At 43.2% G+C, this 25,940-nt stretch overlaps 10 protein-coding genes across 10 annotated transcripts; 9 read left to right on the forward strand and 1 right to left on the reverse strand.

Moving 5' to 3' along the window:
• Nucleotides 1-60: 60 nt before the first annotated feature.
• On the forward strand, nucleotides 61-1,092 carry BYT42DRAFT_561967 (40S ribosomal protein S23). Its single transcript, XM_051567416.1, has 3 exons — nucleotides 61-100; nucleotides 447-612; nucleotides 723-1,092. The coding sequence occupies exons 1-3, from the start codon at nucleotides 97-99 to the stop codon at nucleotides 988-990; spliced, it is 438 nt and encodes a 145-aa protein (XP_051424965.1). The 5' UTR covers nucleotides 61-96; the 3' UTR covers nucleotides 991-1,092.
• Nucleotides 1,093-3,444: 2,352 nt separating this feature from the next.
• On the forward strand, nucleotides 3,445-4,644 carry BYT42DRAFT_493057 (uncharacterized protein; the record flags this gene model as incomplete). Its single annotated transcript, XM_051564192.1, has 2 exons — nucleotides 3,445-3,526; nucleotides 3,602-4,644. The coding sequence occupies 2 exons, from the start codon at nucleotides 3,445-3,447 to the stop codon at nucleotides 4,642-4,644; spliced, it is 1,125 nt and encodes a 374-aa protein (XP_051424966.1).
• A 210-nt stretch (nucleotides 4,645-4,854) lies between these two features.
• On the reverse strand, nucleotides 4,855-6,896 carry BYT42DRAFT_561981 (ATP-NAD kinase-like domain-containing protein). Its single transcript, XM_051567417.1, has 11 exons — nucleotides 6,721-6,896; nucleotides 6,571-6,664; nucleotides 6,402-6,503; nucleotides 6,243-6,340; nucleotides 6,038-6,187; nucleotides 5,735-5,970; nucleotides 5,655-5,662; nucleotides 5,543-5,592; nucleotides 5,347-5,459; nucleotides 5,198-5,281; nucleotides 4,855-5,136 (listed from the first exon to the last, which is right to left on the reverse strand). Exons 1-11 carry the CDS (start codon nucleotides 6,878-6,880, stop codon nucleotides 5,017-5,019), a joined length of 1,215 nt encoding a protein of 404 aa, XP_051424967.1. The 5' UTR covers nucleotides 6,881-6,896; the 3' UTR covers nucleotides 4,855-5,016.
• A 1,478-nt stretch (nucleotides 6,897-8,374) lies between these two features.
• BYT42DRAFT_561988 (uncharacterized protein) lies at nucleotides 8,375-8,881 on the forward strand. Its single transcript, XM_051567418.1, has one exon. The coding sequence runs from the start codon at nucleotides 8,506-8,508 to the stop codon at nucleotides 8,839-8,841; it is 336 nt and encodes a 111-aa protein (XP_051424968.1). The 5' UTR covers nucleotides 8,375-8,505; the 3' UTR covers nucleotides 8,842-8,881.
• Nucleotides 8,882-12,246: 3,365 nt separating this feature from the next.
• On the forward strand, nucleotides 12,247-12,717 carry BYT42DRAFT_561997 (uncharacterized protein). Its single transcript, XM_051567419.1, has one exon. The coding sequence runs from the start codon at nucleotides 12,412-12,414 to the stop codon at nucleotides 12,637-12,639; it is 228 nt and encodes a 75-aa protein (XP_051424969.1). The 5' UTR covers nucleotides 12,247-12,411; the 3' UTR covers nucleotides 12,640-12,717.
• Nucleotides 12,718-14,087: 1,370 nt separating this feature from the next.
• On the forward strand, nucleotides 14,088-15,375 carry BYT42DRAFT_562000 (Brix domain-containing protein). Its single transcript, XM_051567420.1, has 5 exons — nucleotides 14,088-14,210; nucleotides 14,291-14,508; nucleotides 14,567-14,793; nucleotides 14,859-15,029; nucleotides 15,106-15,375. The coding sequence occupies exons 1-5, from the start codon at nucleotides 14,128-14,130 to the stop codon at nucleotides 15,238-15,240; spliced, it is 834 nt and encodes a 277-aa protein (XP_051424970.1). The 5' UTR covers nucleotides 14,088-14,127; the 3' UTR covers nucleotides 15,241-15,375.
• Nucleotides 15,376-15,585: 210 nt separating this feature from the next.
• BYT42DRAFT_603384 (Dolichyl-diphosphooligosaccharide--protein glycosyltransferase subunit WBP1) lies at nucleotides 15,586-17,608 on the forward strand. Its single transcript, XM_051571077.1, has 6 exons — nucleotides 15,586-15,781; nucleotides 15,866-15,976; nucleotides 16,044-16,494; nucleotides 16,553-16,597; nucleotides 16,666-16,807; nucleotides 16,890-17,608. The coding sequence occupies exons 1-6, from the start codon at nucleotides 15,625-15,627 to the stop codon at nucleotides 17,307-17,309; spliced, it is 1,326 nt and encodes a 441-aa protein (XP_051424971.1). The 5' UTR covers nucleotides 15,586-15,624; the 3' UTR covers nucleotides 17,310-17,608.
• A 290-nt stretch (nucleotides 17,609-17,898) lies between these two features.
• Nucleotides 17,899-19,960, forward strand: BYT42DRAFT_632494 (uncharacterized protein; the record flags this gene model as incomplete). The annotated part of the gene is made up of 5 exons (XM_051572465.1): nucleotides 17,899-18,381; nucleotides 18,728-18,750; nucleotides 18,868-19,168; nucleotides 19,242-19,394; nucleotides 19,572-19,960. The coding sequence occupies exons 1-5, from the start codon at nucleotides 17,937-17,939 to the stop codon at nucleotides 19,958-19,960; spliced, it is 1,311 nt and encodes a 436-aa protein (XP_051424972.1). The 5' UTR covers nucleotides 17,899-17,936.
• A 676-nt stretch (nucleotides 19,961-20,636) lies between these two features.
• On the forward strand, nucleotides 20,637-21,954 carry BYT42DRAFT_255694 (uncharacterized protein). Its single transcript, XM_051562727.1, has 3 exons — nucleotides 20,637-20,871; nucleotides 21,005-21,282; nucleotides 21,369-21,954. Exons 1-3 carry the CDS (start codon nucleotides 20,774-20,776, stop codon nucleotides 21,824-21,826), a joined length of 834 nt encoding a protein of 277 aa, XP_051424973.1. The 5' UTR covers nucleotides 20,637-20,773; the 3' UTR covers nucleotides 21,827-21,954.
• Nucleotides 21,955-23,066: 1,112 nt separating this feature from the next.
• BYT42DRAFT_603386 (FAD-linked oxidoreductase-like protein) lies at nucleotides 23,067-25,845 on the forward strand. Its single transcript, XM_051571078.1, has 3 exons — nucleotides 23,067-24,724; nucleotides 24,809-24,930; nucleotides 25,003-25,845. The coding sequence occupies exons 1-3, from the start codon at nucleotides 23,371-23,373 to the stop codon at nucleotides 25,591-25,593; spliced, it is 2,067 nt and encodes a 688-aa protein (XP_051424974.1). The 5' UTR covers nucleotides 23,067-23,370; the 3' UTR covers nucleotides 25,594-25,845.
• The last annotated feature ends 95 nt before the right edge of the window (nucleotides 25,846-25,940 follow it).

The raw sequence follows: 25,940 nt of genomic DNA on the forward strand, positions 1-25,940 counted from the left end.
TGTCACAAAATTGGCCCGAGGTGAGAGAACGGGCTCAAGTGTTGATGTGGCGGCTGCAGCCCGAAACACCTTCTTTATCGAAACGACTATATCATCATGGGTAAGCTGTCAAACAGTGAATCCAACCATGAATTCAGCTACCATGAGCGAAACAGACTTTTGGATGACTGGATGCAATGAAACACACGATGGATGTTTCAATGGATGGATGAAAACAGCCCTCACAACAAATTCCTCGCCAAAACGAACAGCCGTCGAAAACGAATTAAAGCAAATTGAACACTACCACATTCACCTCCCAGTTTCTCGTCATCGACATTGGAACTGTTCTCGACCACTCATCCTGATTGTGTTTCATTGCAACATCCATCTGTCGCCGTGGCTAGCATGTTGAATTCAGTGGTTGTCTAGCAGCAGAGTTACTCACGTCTTTCTTTATCGTTTAGGCAAGGGACAGCCTAGAGGTTTGAACGCCGCTCGTAAATTGCGCATTCATCGCCGTGAACAGCGCTGGGCTGACAAGCAATATAAGAAGAGAGCTCTTGGAACTGCTTTCCGTTCCTCTCCTTTTGCCGGTGCCTCTCACGCCAAGGGCATTGTTTTGGAAAAGATGTAAGTTGTAGTTGTTATTGTTGACTGTTTGGGCAACGTGGGATGGACCCCAAATGTCGAGTGAACGGGTTGACTGATGTGTTTGGTTTTTTTTTTTCTCTTTATTTTAGTGGTGTTGAAGCCAAGCAGCCTAACTCTGCCATTCGTAAGTGTGTCCGTGTTCAATTGATCAAGAACGGCAAGAAGATCACCGCTTTCGTTCCCAACGATGGTTGTTTGAACTTTGTTGACGAAAACGACGAAGTCCTCATTGCTGGTTTCGGTCGTAAGGGTCGTGCCGTCGGTGATATTCCCGGTGTCCGTTTCAAGATCGTCAAGGTCGCTGGTGTCTCCCTTCTCGCCTTGTACAAGGAAAAGAAGGAAAAGCCCAGATCATAAATCTGGAAGCTTTTTTCTCCTTTCTTTTTTTATCTTGCCATTTTCCATCATGCTTGATTCAAAATAAAAACTTGCCTCAGCTGCTGAGCACATTCCATGATATATGCCGCTCTCATTTATGCTATCCACGCGCCCTCGCCTTGCGCTCAATGTTTTCAAGAGCGCTTGTTTTCATACTATGATTTGATATTTTCACCACCCATCAAACGTTTCCCCCGTTTCCTGGAAATCATGACATTGGGTAAGAACCTTTATTGTAGCTAAACATGCTGCTGTCAGGTGCTTCGGATCAATATCAAAAATTTAATAATGTTCACAAATAAAAAGTGCTTTGCATCAGATGGCCTTGTTTTTATTACAAGAGAATTTGAACGCGAAAAAGTAAACTAGGAAAAACAATTAATTAAAAAAAAGTGTTCTTGACATTCAGCTATGAGTCGTGACGGGTGATCCCCAACCAACAACTTCCGCTGGGCAAGTTGTTGTAACTTGTTCCCTTATCCCACCCCCCGTCCAACTTGTAGCTGCGCCGCTTGAGAAGTTGAGAAACCTACAAAATGTTAGTATCCTCAAAACTGCCCTACAAATGTTAGTACAGCCAAAACTTGCTGAAACGCCAATCAGCGGGCACCAAGTCGTCACCGAAAGAGCAGATCAGAGCAGAGCAGAGCAGAACAGAGCCGCTTGAAGCCTACAAAATCTTAGTACCTTCCGAGCTGCCCTACAGAATGTTAGTACTATCGGGAGGTCGGTCGGTAGTGATGGTCAAAGGGAGCGTTGGGGAGAGAAAAAGGAAAAAAAAAAAAAGGAAACGGAAGAAGAGGAAATAAAAAAATCTTTAGCGTTCTCTTTTTTCCCCTTTTTTTTGTCAATGCAATAGAAGGTTGAAGGGCAGCCATAGAATGAAAAGTGGAAAAAGACTAGCTTTGCGAGATTTGGGCGTAGAGAGACATGACGAATTTGTATCGATGCGTAATTAATTCAATGGTATCCCGGCAACATTGGGATAGGAACAAGAATTGTTTCTCACTGTGAAAAGTTCCACACACGTCTTCAGAAAAAGACAAAAGGACAGTGCATTAAAAGAAGTCCAAGCGGACATTTTTGATGATTTCAAGTCCGAAAGGCATTGAATAAGATGGACCGATCGATGGTTCCCCTTCAGGTTATCCTGGCCCATGATATTGGCATTTTTTTACCTTTGTTCGTATCGTTATGGATTTAAAACCACCTTAGCGTGACGGATCCCGTATAAACTCGAAGCATCGCATTAGAGGCGTATGCCGCCAAGTTACGGTAATTACATTTTTTTATGCCAACCATTAGGCTACGGCTGATACGCCAATAGTAATAAAACATACTACTGGAAAACACATGCTTTATACTTTTTGAAAACGCCGACCAAGGACATGGGATAAATCAATCAAAAGTATTGTATTTTAATTTTCACAGCACTCGAAACTGTAACTTGTTCCAATAAAATACTGCCCCCCTGCCCAAAAAGTAACGGGAATAATCATCAGGCGAAAATTATGCAATTGGGGCGGAAGAAGTGGAAAACTGTTTGTTTGGAACGTAGTCGGTAGCATTTCTGGACAAAGCCAAAGATCGTCCACCGATAAGCGTAAGTTGATATTCAAAACCGGATTTGCAAATCAATGGCATTAGCAGGTTTTATTGGAACGCACTCTTTCGCTCCATATCTTGACAAAAAGCATTCGAAAGAAAATGAAAACGGTGATCATTGACTCTGACTTGGGTTGATTAAGAATGAATTTAAAGCACTAACGAGATGAGAGCAAGATTTTTTACCAACTACCGGCCAAAGTCAGGAACGCATTAGAAACTCCCCAATACGAGGTTGAACGGGGAATATACGCTCAACGCGGAGGAAATTGAAACACAACAAAGGAGACAAAGACAGATGAATTCAATTTCAATATACTGTTCGGGTATGAAAGCCTCCTCAAAGTATCTCAATTGCCGAGTCGAAATTCTCGCAGCTTGTGAAAGCGAATAATGAGACGGGATGAACCAGCGGCGCAAATGGAAACTGCTGGATGGATATCGGACTTGTTTGATAAAAATATCCCTGTCATTGGCAGACCTGCTTAGGAAAACTGCCGTCGCTGTTTGTCAGAAAAGCTTCTTTTGAAAAATGAAAACAAAAAACAAACGCTGTCCATCCAAGCTTCAAGTACTAAATAGGCTTTTCAAGAAAAAAAAAATTCAATAAGGGCAGGTTTGGTTTGGATGAACTGAAAAGGTGAAAAGCTAGCGTTTCCAAAAAAGGCAATCTTACCATCCAATGACGTAGGGTAGAAAATGCGAGAAACTTATTCGAGTGCATAAAATGGGTCGACGGAAAAAATTGACTGACAAATTTCCTTCTTTTTTTTATTTTATTTGTTTTTTCTCCAACGGATACCCTATCCTTTTCTGTGCAAGTGAATTATGGGTAAAGATTATTACGCTATCCTGGGTGTGTCCAAGAATGCGGACGAAAACGAAATTAAAAAGGCTTACCGCAAGCAAGGTAGGTTCATTACTGCCTTTTTTTTGCATGATTGTATGGAAGTATGATAAACTAACGCAACGTTTTCCCCTATAGCTTTGAAATGGCATCCTGACAGAAACAAGGACAAAGCCGAACTGGCTAAAACCAAATTTCAGGAAGTTGGTGAAGCCTTTGAAGTGTTGAGCGACAAGAATAAGCGTGCTATTTACGATCAGTACGGTGAAGAAGGTCTCAAAGCCGGTCCACCGCCATCTGAAGGCCCTGGTGGCGCCGGTGGTGGATTCCCTGGCTTTGGTGGCGGCTTCCCTGGCGGTGGTGGTGGTCATACCTTCACCTTTACCTCTGGCGGTCCTGGCGGCGGATTCAAATCGTACCACCCATCGAATGCCGACGATATCTTTAAACACTTCTTTGCTTCTTTCGGAGGCGGTGGTATGGGCATGGACGATGATGACGATTTTCGCGGCGGCGGTGGTATGCCCGGCGGTTTTTCAGCTTTTGGTGGTATGCCCGGCATGAGCGGTATGGGTGGTATGGGCGGCATGGGCGGTGGTCGTGGTGGCGGAGGCGGATTCCGTCAAGCCCAGCCACAGAAACCCCCGGCCATTAAACGACCCTTGCCTATTTCTCTGGAAGATTTATACACTGGTACGACCAAACGACTTAAAGTCACACGCAAACTTCGCGATGGCGCCACAGGACGACCGGTGACGACGGATAAAATTCTTACCATCAATGTCAAGGCTGGGTGGAAAGCTGGTACCAAAATTCGTTTCCCCGGCGAAGGCGACGAGTTGGAAAATGGACAAGCACAAGACATCGAATTCATTGTCGAAGAAAAACCGCATCCTGTATTCCAACGTGAAGGCGATAATCTGCGCATGAATATTACGCTCAGTCTCGTGGAAGCACTTACCGGATTCTCGCGCGTCATCAAAACTCTCGACGGTAGATCCCTCAACGTGAATAACAGCAACTCCATCATCCATTCCGGCCAAGAATCCCGCGTCAGCAACGAAGGCATGCCCAATTCCAAAACGGGCCGCAAAGGCGATCTCATTATCAAGTATACCGTCAATTTCCCTACAAGTCTGACGCCCGCACAAAAAGAAGGCATCAAAAAGGTGCTCGGCTAAGCATAATCTCTCCATTCCATCTATCATTTCTTTGCCAGTTCTCGTACCATTTTTGAATCCTTGTATATAGCTTCTACTCCTTGGTTTCTGTATATTTTTCTCGCCTAGTAGGCTTAATCACAAAAAAAAAGGAAAACTTGACATGTATCAGCCCTTTTCTTTTCACCATTGTCATTATAAAAACTGTATAATAGACAAATCCAACATTAAAGAATCTTTTTTTTTATGGATTCCTTCTATTTTATACTTGATGCCCTTTCCTTTTTACAATTCCTATAGCTTTTCATGATCAATAAAAATGCCATTGTAACAATACAATATTTGATTCGTTATGAAGTGTCAGTGATATGATGATGTTGTTACTGTTGTTGTTTACACGAGATTGCGTCCAAAGTTTTGGTTCCATTTGAGCAGTTCATTGATATCCTTGGCCCAGCTTGTGCCTCCATTGACTTGACTCACACAGGGGATAGGGTATTTTGACATCCGGACCTGAATGATACGGATGGTCATGAAAACTATGACTTGTATACTGTAATTAAACCAGACATACCTGCAGATATTCGCCTCTATCCAGCATAAAGATTTCCTGTCCGTCCATAGAGACCTCGATTTCGCTTCGACTGGCCTGCCCAATCTAATAACGTCGCCGAGTCACACATGCTGCGTTTCTTGTCAAATCACTTGCAATCATCAACCAACCTTGAGCTGTACGTTGGCACTGGGTGGAAGCAACACCGTTCGGAATGATAGTGATCGAGGACAAATCGGCGTCAGCACAAGACTTTGTACGCTGGGATGGACAATAGGTCCGCCTGCATAGGTTTCGTGGATTAGACATATCCTGCGAGCTATATTTACATGGTTATTGCACAAATTGATTCACTTCATAACGAACCTGCTGATAACGAGTAGGCGGTAGATCCAGTGGGCGTGGATACAATGAGTCTATGCGTCCCTTTTTCATCAGTAACTTTTCGTCCCCAAAAATGCGAGTCTCGTTCAATTACCCGTCCGCCTAGAAAATCAAAATGAACCATGAAATATTCTGGTTACCAGCCCAATATCAAACCAGTGAAGGAATACGTACCACACATTCAGTAAGATACTGATTATCAATAAGGCAATCAATGGTCGTCAAGTGTGGATAACGACCACGATGGAGCGATACTTCGTTCATCACCTGTCGGTCACCAACTTCCTTACCATCCACGGTGATCCTTCGACCATCCGGTTGATGCAGTGAGCAAAAAAGTCGCATACGAAGCATAACCGATACTTTACAAGCCATCATATCATCCAGTAACAGCTTGTAATTCTTATAATCTACGGTTTGAGTTCAACTTTTTTGCTTGGTCCTTGCAGTGCACCTAAACCCGAAATGAGTACGTACCATAGGTCATGAGAAAACCCAACGTTCCCAGAGAAAAGCAAATGACGGGTGGGGCCGCTTTAGGAAACAGGGACGACAAGTGAAGCATGGTCCCATCGCCGCCCAAAGTAATAGCAAAATCCACTGTTCTGGTGTACTCCTGTTTCTGACCTGGGTGAAGATAATGAGATAATGTATGACAGCTTCAAAATAGCGGTGGGTCTACCTTTGGGAATCACATATGCAAAGGGAAGTTCTTGATGGAATTGCTCGGCCACTTCAGATTCGACAATGATATTGACTGGATGCTTTTGGTGCAGCCAACTGGCAGAATATCCGTCAAATGATCGATCACTTCCCATGGGTTTCGCGACGCGTTGTTTACCTTGCGATATCCACCAATGCCTTTTCCGTCTTGACATCATTGGGCTTCTTTACAATGAGAATATTGCGCGGTCGTTCGGCCCAATTCAAAGTGAATTGACCACTGCAAAGTAATCACAACGTTAAATCGTGGCTCGGAACCAAAAGCAAAGGTTCAGTAAAGGGCTTACCCATAAGTACTGCCTGGCACTTGGACAATATCGCTGTCTTTGCCTGTTTGAATAAGATCTATGGGTTGTACGTCTGCTTTAATGGCATTCGGTTCTGAAATGAGGTGGCGTCAATCGTGGCATTCTCGTTTCCTGCAATATTGTATATACCGAAGGAGTCTTGCTGTCGATTCAATTTCACTGGTAGTTTGTCGGCTAGTTGGGTTGTCTTTCGCATCGTACTAGTGTTGTAGGAATGAGATATATGCCATGGCCAGCATGGTCTGCGGGCTATGGCCGATTGTCTCGCGCACTGTCGCAAGAGTAGCATGGTAGGAGGTGACAGGCAGGCCAGAAAATTTCGCATTATGACGGTCGCTGTAATTTTGAGTCATTGGTGCCGATCGATCCATCACCGTTACACAGATGGGTTTTTTTTTACGGCTGTCAAACTTCAGATCCATTTCATTTTTGCTTTTTCAAGCATGAATTTATTGTTGCTTGTACGCCTCACATCATGACCACAACTCATATACCCCATACATAGAAAAAAAGACCATATCAATGATGGGCTTTTTTGGGGCAAGGTAGGAGAGTATAGTCGATAATGAAGCGTTATTCTCAAGATATATGGTGAGTGGCTGTTTAATGGCGAGTGCAATGTGTACAGTACATCAGTTATCAAATTATTTTGTTTCTTTGCCACAGAATCAAATGAGCTCGGCTATCGTTCTTCACTTTGAATGCGAAACGCATATTGAGGCGATAGCTCACCCGTCTTGCCGTCGAACATCCCGTGTACTTTTTCATCTGACTAGTTCTTGTCTTTGTGTTGCTTTTTATCTTGCTTTCATTTCTTCTCTCATCTGCATATGTTGTCGAGTTCTCCAGCTCCATCTCTTTTCAGCATTTCCCTTTCCAATGACTCGCCCTCGTTCGAACATCTTCCGCCTCCCCTGAAGTCACTCCATTCAAGCCGTTCTACCTGTAAGCCATCATTTACGCTCAATTAAAAAAATAGTATGCGTGCTGAATGAAATGTTTAGCAAGCACTCTGCGCTTCACAGACGATTAGGGGCACTTATCGAACCCTTGCAGCTCTTTCATACGCAAACGGTGCACAATTCTCATCGGGTCTTTTTTTTTTTTTTTTGGTAAGCTATTTCCTGCTCTTCTCTCCTTATTTGGAACCATTCAATACTTTGCATATAGCGATGACCCCGGATCATGTAAGCATTATTTCGTCCCAAAAAGGCCATCGAGTCACGTCACGCAAAACGATGTTTTGGAGTGTACCAAGCGTTGGCCCACATTGCTTTTCGAGCATTTGTTACCTTTTTCAATGATGAAAAACAAGAGAGCTGGCAAGCAAGTCAGGTAATCAAATAGCTTCTCAATCAAGACGCCATCTCGCATATCTTCAATATCTTGCGTAGATTAAACCCCAAAAACTTCATCCAGACGCACATTGATGAGTATTTCTCCGCAGATAAGAGCAAGCGGGCAGTCAAAAATTTCGAGACCACGAGAATTTGTCCATCAAAGAGGTCCAAAAAAAAGAAGAACATGGAGGGCTATCGGAACGCTATTTAGCGTGTACTTGACGATATCTGAGATTCAATTGCACGCGCGTAATAGTTGGCAGTCTTTGTTAAGCAGCACCGGTTCTATGCATTACTGCTGTTATTATTACTGAGTCAATGCAGAGGTGATTCTTTTGCATAGGAAGAGTTATTCATCGGACACAATGCTTGCTCGCTCGGTGAACTGGTATGACAATGGTGTCCGTAATGAGGAAATGGTTTGGGCGGCGTGTGCCGATGCACGAAGCACACCGTCTCAAGGTGTCAAGCCCCTTCACGGTCCGTCTTGGTGTTCCTGGTGCAAGGCTCTCCCTGCCGTTTCGGTGTCCTGGTACTCCTGATCGAAGGTTCTCTCTGCGGTCTCGATGCCCTGATGTTCCGGTTTTTCTCGTCCCTCTTTGGCGCTCCTTTCGGTGGCGCGCTTTTGGCGGTTTTCGTTGCCTGGCAGTTCTTGGCTCGACGTCTACCGTTCTCTTTTGGAATTCAGCCTATGGAATTCCCTCCCAATTGTTCACCGTTTCTCTCAGCTGACTTTTTTCAGCGTCACCGTTCTCTGCGATTTTGGTGTCCTGGCGACGACTTTTCTCTTCCTTCTTCAGTTTGTTGGATTTTCTCTTTTGTCTCCGGATGTTGTTTCTCCTCTTTTCTCTCGTCCTCTGCCACTCCATCTTATTCTCTCTCTCAGACAACATATTCTAATGGCTTTTAGGTGGTGGGGTTCTTCTGGTATTTTTTTTTCTCAACCTTCGTCATTACAGCTGTTAGACTTTGGTAATTTCCCCAAAAGCCAGATAATAGAAAGTTATTGTCAATATATATCATGACTGATCAGTTATTGATGAGTGCCAGATCTTGCAAATGGTAAGGATATGGTTTGGTGTATAGATCAGTTTGTAAACATTGATGCATCATCTGTGCCACCAGAGGGTTTTTGGTATTGCGAGCAATGCCAAAAACAACCATCTGTGCAAAGTATCCAACGGTTTGAAGGCAATCTTATCTCCTTGACTACAGTACCCTCAAAATATCGACGTTTTCCTAAGGTGATTCTGGTCGCTCTTCTGTAATGAATGCATACTCGGGAAAATTGCCTGCAATACTGTAGGCTGAAGTTTTGAATACAATTCTCTATCGTGGATAAGATATGGAAGGCGGTCCATATGCCGAAAGAAGAAGAGTTTATTCTATGCGACTTACAGTAATTTAACATAATTGATCTTGTTCAAGCTCTTGTTTAGTATCATTTTCCTTTGGCTTCTTATTCATGGGTTGGTAAATATATATGTCTCTCAATTTTAGGTGAGCAAATACAAATCGATTCAACGCGAACTCAAAGAATAAGGTCGGTCTGCTTTTCCCAACTCGGATTGCTGCCATTAAATAAGGTGGATTGGTTCTATCGGATTACAGTGAAATCTAAGTAGGAGTTAAGTCTTGTTACAGTAGTAAAATGAAGCGCAACAGGCATTTGCAAAGTGAAAGAAAGATGGGTTACATCGGGGCAACTAGTCATATCAGTGTGACGCATCTCTAATGAATATATTGGATGCAAAATCTACATAACTAAAATCTTTGGGATATTAAGCGATTTGTAAATCACATGATCTACACTAGGTTATCAGGACCTGTTAAACCTTTTTTTATATCTTTCAATCATGCCTCGCTGCCCACTTTCACAATAATAGGCGAAACAATCCGCAGCAGATGCCGTTTGCGCCAGTTGTGGTCAAACAGAGCATCGTCGTCTTCGAATAAAAATGTGAGTAGAGCTCTTTTTGAAGAAAAGTGGTTGATGATACGACTGGCGTTCTTCTGTAGCATCATTCAATTTGGTTTTTTTTTGTCAGTTATACTTTATGTCCTTTCATTCTCTTTCAAATAATACATAAGCAGACGTGCCTCGATCTATGAATTCATGCATCAGTGGGGTGACTATTGTTTCATCCATGGAAAATCATATATTTTGGTCTTCAATTTTATCTTGATTTTCTCTCCCTCTTTCTGTTTACCTGGAAAACTCTCGGTATCATTGTATCAAGATCCCGTCCGCGTCCATCATCCAGACCATTCTTATCCGTGTATCTAACTTGGTTAAATCGACCACCATCCTCAAAAAGGTAAGCGTCGAGTGGTCTACCATCGATTTTGCTCCGGCAAAAGAGACTTACCTCTCTTTTTTTTCCATCTCTTCTTTTAGCTTCCAGTTTTCTCCGTTTCTTTTTGCCTGGAAAGTTCTGGACACCACAAGCTGACTTTTTCTCGCCATTCATCCATCCATCTGGCGAAACCAGATGACGTCAAAGGCCATCGTTGGTGGTACTCTTTCTTTTTCATCGGAAAGCGCTTACGCGTGCTCTTCATGTTCCTCTCCTTTGGATTGCTTCTCATGATATGGTATTCGAGATGTCTTCCCAATTATTGTATTTTGTTTTTATATTTATGTACATATTCTTTTCGCAGTCTTTCCTCTTTTTTCCCACAGGGTTTTTTTAGGAGGTTTTTACTGACGCGACCATTGTTTTTTTTATCATCATGTACTTTTTTTATTTTTCTTTCTTTTATTCGGGAAACTCTCGATATCTGGAATCCAGCTCGAAATTACCGTCACCACTTCTGGCAATCATATTTTTTGCCTGCTCAAGCTGACATCACCGATCCATCGCTTAACCGTCCTTGGAAGCAACTTCATTGTCCGCATCGAAGAAGCTTACCTGTGGTCCGTATTCAGCTGTTTTTTTTTGTTCGGTTTACCATTTGGTTCAAAGGCAAGTCCAATTTCTTTTCCTTTGTTATGATGTAATGAACGTATACTAATTCAAAATTTTCCAATGTCATATAAACCAAGCCATGTCAAGCGATCAATGACTATTGAAAACTCAAATAACAAAGGTAAAATATCTTGACGAAATTTGAATCAATCAAAGAGCTTATTAACTCATTTTTTTTAAATACCCAACATACCCACACACCTTTCTAGATCTATCATAGCCTGGGCGGGATGGAACTGAGGCGGTCAATCAGTGCTGCCCTGCGCGTGTTCAGAAACAACTCACGTTGCAACGTATGTCATAAGGTTGTCATTAATATACCAAAGTCCGTCAAGAGTTCTCGCCCAGGTTATGCCGTGTATGCGTTAGGCTTTTTGTCTGACGAAAGTCGCTCAATGTAAGAGGGCGGCCTCCGGTGGCAGGCGGCATCCATTGCACAGCAGGTGTACGGCTTGTTAAGAGAAGAATATTGGATTCAGTCAAAAAAAAAAGTTCGTCAAGTCCGGTGCAGCCATCGTACAGTAATCAGTATCACGATATTGAATTACGGACGCAAACCCTCATTGCAACAGCAGGGCGAAATATTATCAAAAAGCCATATTGAGACAATACATATTTTCATCGCCAAGTCCTCCTCAACCATCGTAGCCAATAAGACAAGTCTGAATAATGGAGGAATATCATCATTGCAGCGAACCGCTCAGCAGGGCGATTATTTCCATCATTGACATTCCGGAAGAAAGGGGGTTCACAGTGGAATCCACCCAACAAGTTACTAGATGTGTATACATGCACAAATACAAATCTAGTGTCAATAGCTTGATCGTCAAGTTCAACAAGGTCGATTACTCCGTCCTACGACATGCCGTCACGAAAAGGTTCTACACCGACTTCCATCTTCCTCCCAAGATATTGAAAATGTCTAGATGCACAAAGACAATTTTCAAAAGACAAGAGCTTGATCGCCCGGTCCAATTTGATCATCGTAGTCAAGGAGACCACTCAATTCGCGGACAAATACATCATCGCAATCCAACAAGACCGCTCAGCAGGGCGATGACAGCGTCCATGGCTCCCCAGACCATCCCCCGGCTGTGAATGAAACATAACCGATATCGGTTTGCCCATATGCTCATTACAACTATTTTCAACAAAGTTCACCGAGCGAGCAACCACCGCGTCCGATGATTACTCTTCCTGTGCAAAAGAATCACCTCTACACTGGTTCAGTGGTAATAACGACAGGCAATGCATCGTCGCAGGAACCGAGCTGCTCAACAAAGACCGTTAATTATTACGCGCGCTCAAGTGAATCAAGCACGCCAAATACATACAACACACAGTCCGCCGAAGCAAGAATAAGCAAGTCGATGTAGGCGCAGCCAGAGACCCGTCAACACGAGAGAACTCAAGTGTATCACCCCCGCAAACTCTGGAAGAACGCCACTCGACTTTTCAGTCGGAACCCTTCAGTTGAACTTATCACCTACCAGATCGAACCCCTCCTGTCGATGACCCTACTTCGTCAACAACAGTCATTGGGGCCCCTGCGACAGTGTCACAATAGGGGAGGTATTCTTTCATCCGACGTCGGCTCAGGGGCCCTCTCGGGGCGTAAGCCACAAGCCTTGACGTGGTATCATTCCCAAAAGCATATGGAATCCCCCGGTCGCAAAAGCGCTACTCAAAAGAGTAGCTTGCTCCACGCGCAACGTGATGACAATAGTACAGCCCATTAGCAATCAAAGATGAAAGACGACAGTGTTGGAGACCAGCCATGATACAGGATGTAATGGCCAAGCAAAACGTTGACCAACCTAAAATGAGGAGCGGCGATTGCGTATATAAAACGTGCAAGAGTCAGCAATTGTGGACTTATTGACAATGGGAAGCTTTTCGAAACTTACCAACTAAGACGACCAGGAAAAAAAAAGTTGATGAAACGGCAAAAGAGAAGCAGAGCAGCAAAAAGCCCAAATTCACCTGCGTAATACTTGCCGAAAAAAGTCACCTTTCGCTATCACCCATTAACCATTTATGGAAGAAGCCGACTGGACAAGAGAAGTATCTTGGCCAGCTTATGCCAGGCATTATCAGGCGACATGGAGGTACCCTTCGCAGCGATTCTCAGGGAAGTCATGGTGAAAATCAAGTTGTTATGCTAATACGAGGTATTTATTTTGCCTCTTTTTGCCATGACAGTGAAATTGGATACCTTATCCACTACATATTGCAGCAATGTCAAGCCTCCATTAAATTCTGCATCGACGCCTCGGAGCTAAAGGAAATAATATCACCTTCCATGCGTACCATTGAAGTTATTAATTTGCCGATGACCCGTCCATTTTTTTGGCCCGTTGCAACCGCTCTCTGGAAAGAGAGTCTTTTCATTCCCTCTGACGAAATTTTTGATTTCGCTTCGACATTGAGTAGAGTACATACTCGCTTTTCATTTGCAATCGCGCCCCAGTTTCTCAGTTTGCTAATGCGGCCTGATTGGTCAGCGCTTGCAGCTGTCAATGATTATCCTTCTTGCCTTTTTGAACGCAAATTAGCCGATATTCAATCAGCTTCTTCGTTAAAACGGTCCAATATTAGGAAGCCCATCATGGAGTTTTCTTGATCGACTCAACCGAGTTGGTGGTTAGAAGCACTTATTTCTGTTCCTTGACAAATTTTACAGGAGTTGCTTCAATAACATTGCGGCCCATGCTTTCGTATCAAATCCTTTTCATACGCTCTCGATAGCCGTTCAGAAAAAGGCAGCAATCTGATTATTTGTATGGTTACACGGAATTCATGATTTGAAGGGTTCACGGGATTGCACCAAGCGAATAAAAAAAACAAAAGCAGGGCATTATTCTTATAGTCACCACAACATATCGACAGTGATTCAATGCAACGTTATCACGGATTATGCCTTTATAAGAGACTGCAAATGTTGCAGTACCATTGCCTATTTAGAAATTTGAGCAATAGTATCTGTCCATTTCATCGAATAAAACAAGGTTGTACACTGACTTTTTTCATTTTTCTGCCAATGCGACAAACAATTTTGTTAGAACGAAATTAAATTTTTCAGGTATGGATGCCAAAAATGGCAAATGGGTTTTCCTTGAGTGGCTTATCCGATTTTTGTCAAGCTACGGTGTGCTTTAAGCAACTGTGGATTTTTTCAGTCTTCTTGCTCTTTGCTTTATTTTTTATTTCCCGGTGTTCGATCAACCATGTCTGCGGAAAATCGTGTCAAGGATAAACGAATTAACAAGCAACGTGTGTTGTTGCTGTCGTCTCGTGGTATTACGTACCGGTAAGTGTAGTTTGGTCGGGTGCATCTAAGTCACTGTCTATTTCTGATCGCTAAAAAATCATCTTCTTGAATCGCGGCAGTCATCGTCATCTCCTCACCGATCTCGAAGGTGTATTACCTCACGCCAAGAAAGACGCTAAACTTGATACGAAAAACAACTTATACGTCTTGAACGAATTGGCGGAATTGAATAATTGTAACAATGCGGTTTTCTTCGAAGTACGAAAAAGACAAGATCTATACATGTGGATGGCCAAGACCCCCAACGGTCCTTCGGTGAAATTCCACGTTCAAAACTGTAAGTGATATTGGACAAAGTTGGTGGATCATCAGGCTTATGATGGCAAACATTATAGTACACACCATGGACGAGTTGAAAATGACGGGCAACTGTTTGAAGGGATCGCGCCATGTGTTATCGTTTGATAAAAACTTTGATTCGGAGCCTCACTGGCAGTTATTGAAGGAATTGTTCTCGCAAGTGTTCAATGTACCTAAAGGCTCTCGACGTTCCAAGCCTTTTGTCGACCATGTTCTTTCTTTCTCCATTGTCGATAACCGAGTTTGGTTCAGAAACTATCAGGCAAGTTTCCAAACATTGGGACCGCGTGTGTGGTGGGCATCTGACTGATGTTGCTGAACCAATAGATTGTGGAAAAGAATGCGCAGAACACCCCTGGATACACCGCCAAAGATAAAGACGACATGGCCTTGGTTGAAATTGGACCTCGATTCTGTTTGACCGTTACACGTATCTTTGAAGGCGCATTTGGTGGACCCACTGTCTTTGAGAACCCCGAATTCGTTCATCCCAACTTTGTAAGTGTTTGGTTATTTGGTTTGCTAAATGTTATTGATGAGCCTAATGTTGTCTATTTTTCTTTTCTTTACACAGATTCGTGCTGCTCTTCGAAAAGAGAAACTTGGAAAATACCAAAAGAGACAACTGCAATTGAATGAACTCAAGACGCGATTCAAGAATGCGGAAGGAAAACAATCGGATTTGAGTGATAAGAGCGTGTTTGAGTAAATGTAATATAGAAACCATATTAAAAATTTTCTTTTATGATTCCTTTCATGACAAATACATTTGATTTGTCGTCGTCACCTAAGCACCAACAAAGTAAAAACGATTACTTTTGTAAAAAATCTCATGACACTCTCGATGGCATGGTAATAATAAGATGCAAACGATTCAATTGCAGTTCTTTACAGGCTACGGATCTATCAAAAAGAACACATAGTAAAGAAATGTGGCATTTTTTGGCTCCTCGAAAAATTTCAACTCACGACGTATAAACCAAAAGTGGCGGCAGTCACTTGACATTATTGACGTGGCGCCGCATAACTTCGAGCGGTTGTTGATTGCATAGAACACGAGCCGCCTCTTATCTTTTTGTTTTATATTGCACCGATGAAGCTCCATTCGTTGCTGGTGCTCCTTTGCGCGTATATACTTGCCTTGCTGGCGCCCGTTCAGGCCCATTCGGTCACAGGCAATAAAGTGCTTGTCTTGCTCGACGACCTTGCACAGAAAGCGACTTATTCACGCTTCTGGCAATCCTTAACAGGTACGCGACGCCACTATAAAAGAAGGGCCTACCGTCATCATCATGGCTATTTCAGAATCTAAACACTTTCCGTGACCACTTTAGATCGTGATTATAAACTCGTATTCAAGACTGCTTCCGAGGCTGATGCCACATTATACTACTTTGGCGAACGTCTTTACAACCATATTATTCACTTTGCACCGAAAGCAGAAAGTAACTACCTTACTAACTCTCTGTTCTTCCGATCACGCAATTTTCTGACTCACTTTCTTTGACAAAGTTCTCAGTCAACATGGTGGTATCGGCAACATTCAGCTTGTTAAATTTGTCAATGATGGCGGTAATCTTTTAGTCGCCGTGGATGAGGACGCGAGTCGTGCCGTCAAAGACTTGGCTAGCGAGTTTGATGTAGAATATGATCATGGCAATAACAAGGTGTTTGATCACAATGCTTTACCCCACGATATCATCGCCGCCGACGATATTGTTGCGCCCAACACCATCATTGAGTCGGACAGCGTCCGTGGACCAGTCTTGTACAAGGGCATCGGTCTTTTCGTCGGTCCTACTCCTCTCTTAAATCGTGTTTTGACCACCGGCCCCGACGCTTTTAGCGCTGACTCGTACCGCGAAGGCGCCAAGCATGAACAGATCGACCTGGTGGCGTCATTGCAAGCCAGAAATTCAGCTCGCGCAACATTTGCAGGATCATTAGCTTTGTTTTCCGACGAGTAAGTTCTATTCGCGACTGATTATCTTGATCGTACGTTATCCTCACTCAGTACTTAGATTGTATGAATCATCTCCTGCAAAGAGTTCCAAATCGCATGAAAAGTAAAGCATCCATCGTCCTCCCCCCTCCCTCCGTCAATACTGGAAACAGTAACTAACAATTTTTTTAGGGTGTCGGGAAACGCAGCATTTATCTCGCAGCTCGTTGAATGGACATTTCAAGAAAAGAGCGTACTTAAACTCGTTTCCCATCGCCACCATCGAGTCAACGAAACGAAGCAACCCGAATGGTACAGAGTTAAGGATCACATGGTAAGTTATTGCTCTCACATTTCATCCTACTTTGGACAGAGATCGCCACGTAACTTATTGTTCATGGAAATGACCAAAACAGGATTACATCTTGGAAGTCTCCGAGTACAAGAACAGACAATGGGCTCCTTTCAAGGCGGATGACATTCAGTTGGAAGTGATCATGTTGGATCCTTATATTCGCACAACCATGAAACAATTGCATGTGGAAAAGCATCATCATTTTGGACGATTCATGGCTCATGTTCAGTTACCTGATGTGTACGGTGTGTTTACGCTGCGAGTCAATTACAAACGCGCCGGACTTTCGTATTTGCTGGCGGAAGATGTGGTGGCCATTCGCCCATTTAGACACAACGAGTATCCCCGCTTCCTTATCGCGGCCTATCCCTATTACGCGTCGGTTGGTAGCATGATTGTAGGTTTCTTGGTGTTTAGCATCGTATGGCTTTCCACATGGGGTACCAAAGAAATCACCCCGTCCAAAGAGAAAACGCAATAAATCACAACACACAGACACCCAAAAAAGTGGTTTATACAAAATACAAGACTAAGGGACACCGACCACATGACCTGCAACTCTCTATTGTCCGAGGTGAAAAACGAGAAAATGAAATTTTTTAAACTTTTACAGTGATTGGTGCATTCTTGAGAGTGCCCTTTTTGTTTGTTCTTTCACCGATCCAACCATGGATCAGAAATTGCCAATGATGTTTCTTTCTTTATTTGGGGAAACGCATATTTAAACGATACTAAGGAATGACGATCGTGAGCGGATAAGCAAGATGATGAAAAAAAGCGAACGAAAAAATAGTTGATAGATGAAAAAGATAGATGGGATCGATAAACGTACAGTGCATGCATCCGAAATGAGGGATGATCCTAGACCACAATGATAAATGCCACCGTAGCTATTTTAGTATGGTCCAATGCAGAATTGCTACGACAACCAGGTCGATTAGGAGGAGATCGACGTTTATTTGATGCTATGCACCGAGAACGGTTAGTATAAAATAAAAATTCAGACCGTGCATTCCTTGAAAATCTTTATTACTTTTCTATTCTGCACGTCTTATTATTGATACATACACGTTTTTTTTGAGGTTTTTGCTATTTCTTCGTCAGTATCATGACGTTACCACCTCCGACGCCACCTTATCCCTCCGAAAAGAGGAACAAATTTGGGTTCCCTCACTCTTATTGGAGACGACGAGGAAGCATTAGCACCAGCAGTAGTACCGACGTATCAGAATCCGTTAATAATGGGTCTGTTGTGGATCACAAAACTTTTACACCTAGAACGTACCCTCAAGCGTGGCTGGCCCTTTTTCTGCTTGTCCTTCTCCGCATTGCCGTTTCCGTCTTTCAGTTCACATTTAGCGTCATACCCTCGTTAACTGGCCAATTCCTGGGCGTATCACTCACAGCTGTCAATTGGCTCGCCAATGTCCAGGGATTGGCCTACGTCTTTCTCAGCTTTTTCACCGGCTGGATCTTTGAACGACTAGGTGTCAAACGATCGGTAAGTCTTGCAAATGAGGGCTTTTGTTCCAATGAGAAGAAAATATTAATTAGTCTATAATAGCTTATTGTAGCCGGGTTTCTCAATACATTGGGCGCGGCCATACGATGTGTTGCGGTGAAAATCAATCCACCTTCATTCGCGTTTATTATGCTGGGCCAAATCATTGGATCACTCGCCGCACCGTTGGCGCTCAACATCATGACCATGGTAAGTGTTTCAGAATACCATTCAATGAAATGGATGTCATTCATTTTCTCCTCTGTTTAGTTTGCGTCTACGTGGTTTACGGAAAATATGCGGGCCACGGCGGGCATGTTTGTTGGTAAGTTAAATGCCTGATGCCAAACGTCATTTTGTCTGCTATTGACACTTCTTTTTCGTAAAACAACAAACAGCCTCCAATTATGGTGCCATTCTGGTCATGTTCATGATACCCGTGGTGGCTACCACGCCAACGAAGATTCCCATGGTGGTAAGTCACGCATAAGAGAAACACAGCAAATAAATTCAACAAGCTGATTGGACACCATGTTAGCTTTACATTGTGTTGATCATTGCAGCGGTTGCTTTTGTCCCATTATTATTTATGCCTGCGCAACCGCCCACACCGCCGTCGAGAGTACAAGATCACAAGAAACCGGCTTTTATCGAAGGATTGTGCATCCTCAGTCGAAATTACAATTTCTGGATTCTGTTTCTTATTCATGGGTTCAATGTCGGCCTCAGTATTGCGTTTGGCACAATATTCACTCAAGTGGTGGCGCCGTATGGTTACTCCGATGCTCAAGCCGGTCAATTAAATGCCATTGCTTTTTTTGCAGGCACTTTAGGATGTTGTAAGTGTCCTACTTACTGTTACTATTGTGATTGTTGTTGCTTTGGGGCTCACCATTTATTTGTGATGTACAGCGGTGGCGGGTCCTGTGTTGGACATGACCAAACAGCATAAGTTGTTCTTGCGTCTTATTTCACCAATGGTGCTTGTCACGGATCTTGGCTTTATCTTTATTAGTAAGCAAAAAAGGCATACCATGCTTTCCATTTGCACACACTCACTTTCTTGTTATGCACAGTTCGCAAAGATTCGTATGCGGCAATTCTATTTGTGATGATTATGAACCAATTTTTCTTGGCATTCCTTATTCCTGTAGTCATGGAACTCGGCAGTGAAAGTAAGTGATTAATTTGCAAAGTATGATGCATATCATGACGTGGAGAGTAATTTGATGTTTGTGCTAGCAACGTATCCTGTGGCAGAAGCAACCACCAGTTCTATCTTATGGCAAGGCGCGCAAATCTTTGGTTTTTTGGCTCTGCTGATCATGGACGCGGTCCGCGATCCGCAGGGAAACCCGCCCAATACAATGTACAATGCCTTGATCTTCCAAGCGGCGGTGGCAGGCCTGATCATGATCCTATCATTCTTATTCCGGGGGAAAATGGCTCGTACCGAAGCCATCCAATTGGCTCAGCAAAAAGTCAATGGTCAAGAGAAACCGCCCGTACCACCGCTGATAGCGGGAATCAATGCAGCTTACATGCCTTCCGCTGAGACCGTAATCGGGATCAAACTATCCGACCCACCTGTCCCCTCAAGTAAAAGTAGCCTTGAAACGGACGATCGATAAGACAGAATCGCTCATACAGTACATCAAAACTATATTTTAATTTTTTGTGAGAATATGTACATAGCCGGAAGCAAAAAAAAAAAAAAAAAAAAAAAAAAAAAAAAAAAAAAAAAGTAAAATAAAAGCGGAACAGAGATGGCACTAACTTTTGTATAAAAAGAGTGAGTTGGCTGGTTTTCCCTTTCAATGGTTGGCATTTTATTGAAGACAAGCCGCTTTTCAGATGGTGCAACATTGTCAAATTACAACAGTGTGGTACAAATATCCTTTTCAAACAACGAGTTGGCTCGATATGGTATCTGTTTATATCGGTCGAATTAGGTAACCACTTACAGAACAGTTGCGTGCTTTCACACAGCACGCAAGTGCGGGAAGAAATCACAGCACGGTTCATTGAGCGGGTCCAATAATAGGTAAACAAATAAATAGAAGCATTTTGATGGATTAGTGAATCCTTGAAAGCACCAATGACAAAGTATCATCTTGTAACATGCAAAGATAACCTGTATTTAGTGCTTTCTTTTATTCTTTTTCCTTATTTTTTTTTATTTTCGTTAGATAAGAAAAAAGAACAATGTGGAAATGTGCTACCTGTGATTTTTCCTTCTCATCTGAAGCAGCGTGTGATTCGGAGTGATTCCGTACTTTTTTTTCTGTCTTAAAGCGATTGATAAAGTGAATTCCAGCTTAGCCAAGAACCCATTTTTTTATTGCTTCTTTTCTGTCATTCGTTTCTTCTTGTTCTTCTGCCTGACCCGATTTTGAAATTATTTATCCAGAATATTTTTTAATTTATTCGCTTCCTTGTTATCCATGGTATCGGAACTATGGAAGTCACTTGCCATCAAATCCAAATCATATCACACACGATCGCCCATACATGCTACACCTGAACATGCCGCCGTATTTAGGTACTAACTTAAAAGAAAGGGAAAAGAGAAACCAGCCATGAGAAAAAACAAAAGATACAAGTGATAGATACATTACGGAATGGGAGGCCGATACTCACCGAGACATATTTTTTTGACCTTGCAAATTCTCAAGTCACTCGTCGGAGACATGGCGACATGTAGATCCACTCGATGCATCCAAATCACCGAGTCGATCAACAAATTCATCGCTTCATCAGCTCCGTCAAAAAAGGGATAAAGAGACGTCTCGCCATTTGAAAGATGGCAAGTCAAAGTCGAAGCGATCGTCGCTTTTATCCACGTTGAAAAAAGTGCTGAGTAAGCCACCACCCAATCCACCAAAAACTACGACCGACGATCCTTTCTGCCCACGCACTGCAGTGGGAGTGACACCGTCTAGTGGAAATCAAGGTTGGCTATTCGACCCATGCTTTTTTTTTGAAGATACTGTGACGACTGACGGGTCATTTGTATTTTTTTTTTAAATGGCTAACAAGAAATCAACAAGAAAGAATGCTGTTCAACCCATTCAAACAAATTGTCATTAAACAAGGAAAGCATTCCTCCTGTGAACCCGGAATTTCTCAGCAGGAAACGACGCGCTCATTGGCCCGAGTCATATGATCCCATCGTGTTCACCAAGACGACAACAGCAACAAACACTTCTGCCGCACGACCGCACGTCCCAGGCAAATCATTACTGTCTGCGCAATTGCAGCAGCAAAACGAGCAAACCGTGATGAAAACAAAAGCTAAATTGGAAGCTGCCGCTGCGAGACGGAAAATGATAAAGTACTATCATATGCGCGAACAAGCAGATGCGACATGGTTGGAAACCCTGCAGATGAAAAGCGGTCACTATGGAGACGCATGGCATCTAGAGAAAAGCGCGTCATTGGTGGGTTTGCGACATCCTCACACTGACCCTCTCAACGCTGATGTTTTGATTTGGTGACAAAAAAAAAAGTGACACAGAAACCTTCTTTTTATGCAGATCTATTAAAAATAGAGAAAAAAATTCTATTTTGTCCGAATTATTTCCATGTATTACCACAACAAATCACTTCATCAATTATCAAGATATATGGGTCGTTTTATTTTTGTCAAGTTATTGTAACGGTCAAAGTCTACAAAGGGAAAGAAAAAAAAGAAAGAAAATCAGGCCAAATGTTATACGTTAAAGATAAAAGTGTAAGCCTATCGGATCCTTTCAATGGTAAAGAAGAAAAAAAATTGTGGAGCAGTGGTGGGCCCAATCTTGGTTGGTATTTCCTAAAATAGAAGAACCGAGGAACGGTTTGGCTGGGTTCGAACGAGGGGTGAACCTTCCCCACTTGGCGGAGGGGCTCTTCTCCGCACAAATCAAGGAAGGTGCTTGAATATTTCTGCTCCATTCCAAAATTTTCTGTTTCCGGAAAGTGGGGAAATCCGAAAATGAAGTCATGACAGGCTCATATTTTATCAGGATATCCGTACGTACATTGTTCCTTTTTGAAAAGAGAAAGGAAAAAAGATCATCATGAGAAAGCCGCAAAATGGTAATCATTATGATTGTGTTGATCGGTCTAGAAGACCCAAAACGGTCAACCAGAATAAAAATGACGATGATTTGACTCAACTACTCAGTGGATGCTCTCAAGTCGTTCATTGATTGATTGCTGATTGGTCAACCCGTTCCCAAAAAGCGAAATTAAGCAGGATAGGCAAAAAAAGGAAAAAAAAGCCCGTATCAGATGACTGGAAACGGTTCCGGGAGACAGCATGAAATTTGTGTAAAACAATTTACCCATCAGACACACTCCAAATAATGGAATAAGCTTCGGCAAAAATAGAGAAGATGGATTTTTGGTTCTGTGATCAAATCGACTAGAGAAAATCAAATAATCTCTGAGTTGTTATTATTTTGGCGCTAAAGCTTTCCTTTTTTTTTTTTTTGGTTGCAGTGCGGGTTGGCACGGAGAAATACAACGAAAACTGAACCTTATCTTTTTGTATGCATGGCAATGGGCTGTCAAACACCAAACTTTTTTTGGGGGTCAGACAGATTCTGATTGGTTCTCTCGTGCGAAAGTTGCCAAATTTAGCCATATCGTCCTGTCTTGGGGGAGAAGATCACTTTTGGGAACTTCCCCCCTCTTGCGCTTGTTTGCTGGCCCAATTGCGAAAAATTTTCACTGTTGCCCGTCACTTCTAGTACATGAAGAATCTAATCATTTATCCATGAAAAATATATATACGTCGTGGTTTCTGAACATCAAGGCCGCTCCCGCTATTCTTGGGTTTACATCTTTCAACACTTTCAACCAACGATTTTAGGGAAAACAAACCACATCAAACTTATTTCCATCATCCGTTTGATTAGAAAACTCCATTACCCAAATCCAATCTCTTCTCGTCACCGTTACTGCTCCCACCCATTGGTTATTTCATCACCACTACAATCCTATTGTTTTGAATTGATCCAAAAGAAAATCTAATTCCCAAAAGAAAAAACTTGGTATGCAACGCCATTTCTTCCCCCGTCCTTCTACTGCTTCTGTCTTCCAACACTATCTGCGCCACTCCTCCGTAGCATCCAAGCCTTCATCCGCTGCTTTCTTGCGATATGCTCAGTTGACACGACCCATCACCACCTCCAAAGCCGCCGCATCAGCATCATCATCAGCTGCAGGAGCAGTCGGCTCCTCCGCTCCACGATCTAGATTCCCTGTCAAGACCATCTCTTTGAGCTTGGCTTTGACTTCTGCTTCGTTGGGTTATCTGTACAGCCAACAATCCAAGGGTCATCGATTCGGTGTGTCCACTGTTGAAGCCGAAGCGAGTGCTCCCATTTCTGCTTTCAGTGTATCGTCACCTTCCGCGACCATGTCAGAACTGATGGATGACGATAATCGCGCAGCATTGCAAGCCAAGTCGACGGAAGAACTCGTGTTGGCACTGTTTGTGTACAAGCTGTGCAGCTATTCATGGATTGTCGATGCTGCGCCCCACATCATCAAGTTGGCGGAATCCTTGCATCTCACCGAACCCGTCTATTGGTTCGTCAAAAACACCTTTTTTCGCCAGTTTTGCGGCGGTGAAACTCCCGAAGAATGTGTAGCATCCATGGAACGTCTGGCGCAATCCGGTATCAATTGTATCCTCGATCTTAGCGTCGAAGCCGACTTGCACTTGGACGACGCTGAAGTCACTCCCCAGGATGCCGATGTTTCTCGCGGCAAATACTGGCGCCAAGAACAGAATGCCGACGTGATTGTGGCTATGATCAAGAATTGTTTACGTACCGCGGCTGATGGTCAACAGGCCAATTTATCCAACGCGTGTGCGGCCATCAAGGTGACTGCGTTTGCGCCTCCGGAACTTCTTTTGCGCATCAATCAAGTCTTGTACCGGTTGGAACAATCCTTTGAAACACATCAACGTCAGGGTAAAGTGAATGTCAATGCGGTGCGCGACGTGATCCATCAGGTGTTACCACCCTCCCTAACCGAAGCACAGCAAGCACAACGTGAGGCGCTGGTGGCCCGTTTACAAGATACCAACGGTACACTGGATCGCATCGAATTTTTCAAACTGTTTAACCTTCAAGGCCCTGGTCGCGACATCTGGTGGGCCACTTCGGCCAACGATGAAAAGAAAGCCCTGCTCACCAAAGACGAGCTCGCCGCTTACGATCGCATGGTGCATCGTCTCAACGAAGTGTGCTCTCTCGCGCATGAGAAGCACGTTGGCGTGATGGTGGACGCTGAGCAATCATACTTCCAAGAAGCGATTGATCACGTTGCCATGAACCTTCAAGCCAAATTTAACCGTCGCGACGATCATAAGCATGCACCCACGGTTTACAACACATGTATGTATCTCAAACAACTGATGGATGATCTTGCAGAACGTGATGTCTGACTCATGATTTTTTCGCTTTATTTTTTCCCTTTAGATCAAATGTATACGAAGATTGCTCAAGGAAAATTGGAGCGCGATGTTGAACTTGCCAAGCGTGATAATTTTACGTTTGCGGCTAAACTGGTCCGCGGTGCTTACATGGTTTCGGAGCGCAAGGTAAACTAGTACAATCTTTGGATTCTTTTTGAAACTGGAAATTAAATTTTTTGTTCCCTGTCTCTTTTTTAGCGTGCTACACAGATGGGTTACCCGTCCCCCATTCACGATACGCTTGAGGATACCCACGCCTCTTACAATGGCGGCGTCCGATTTTTGCTGGAAAAACTGCACGAACATCAGGAAACTACGGGCGAAACGTTGACTTCGACCACCGCTCCCATCGTGTTCATGGTGGCCAGCCATAACCGTGATTCGGTGCTGTTGACTGTCGAGGAAATGGAACGTCACAATGTTCTTCCTCGTGCAGGCGTGGTTCACTTTGGTCAGTTGTTTGGTATGCAAGACCAGATTTCATATACCCTGGGCAAGAATGGATACTCCATTTACAAGTACTTGCCGTACGGAAAGATCGATGAGGTGATTCCCTACTTACTCCGCCGCGCTCAAGAAAATTCCGCCGTCTTGGGAGCCGTGACCAAGGAACGTGCCTTGATGGTCCAGGAAGTCAAGGATCGTCTTTCGGGGGTTTCGCCTGGCATTTCAAATGCATTCACACCTGCGTTACCCGCCTCATCCCCCGTCGCAGCTGCCGCACCCGTCTATGATACATCCGAAACCTCCGATATCTCCATCACGAATGTTACCGAGACTACCGCTTAAAGCACATGATTTCAATTTCTCTACCTCCTTTTTTTTGTGCTATTCTAATCTAATGCTTCTTTTTTTTTTGCATACCATATTTTGTATTCTCTTGTTTTCTTGATTCGCTCTCCTTTTTGTATCATCATACTCTTTTTTTATCTTCTGCAAATGATTCTAGAATGCTTGCATATTCTCTATACATATTATGATCATTCCCTCTTCACTATAAATAAAATCAAGTAGAAGAGTAGTCATTCCTTTCAACCTGACGATACTGTATCCAGTTTGCCATGGTGCCTGACCATTCTATGAGATTGAGAGCGATTTTTTTGGTGTCGTTTTCTTGGGGTATTGTCTCGCATTCA

The sequence above is a fragment of the Radiomyces spectabilis genome (genome assembly GCF_025331425.1).
Source record: "Radiomyces spectabilis strain NRRL 2753 chromosome Unknown BYT42scaffold_4, whole genome shotgun sequence".
NCBI classification, from domain to species: Eukaryota; Fungi; Mucoromycota; class Mucoromycetes; order Mucorales; family Radiomycetaceae; genus Radiomyces; species Radiomyces spectabilis.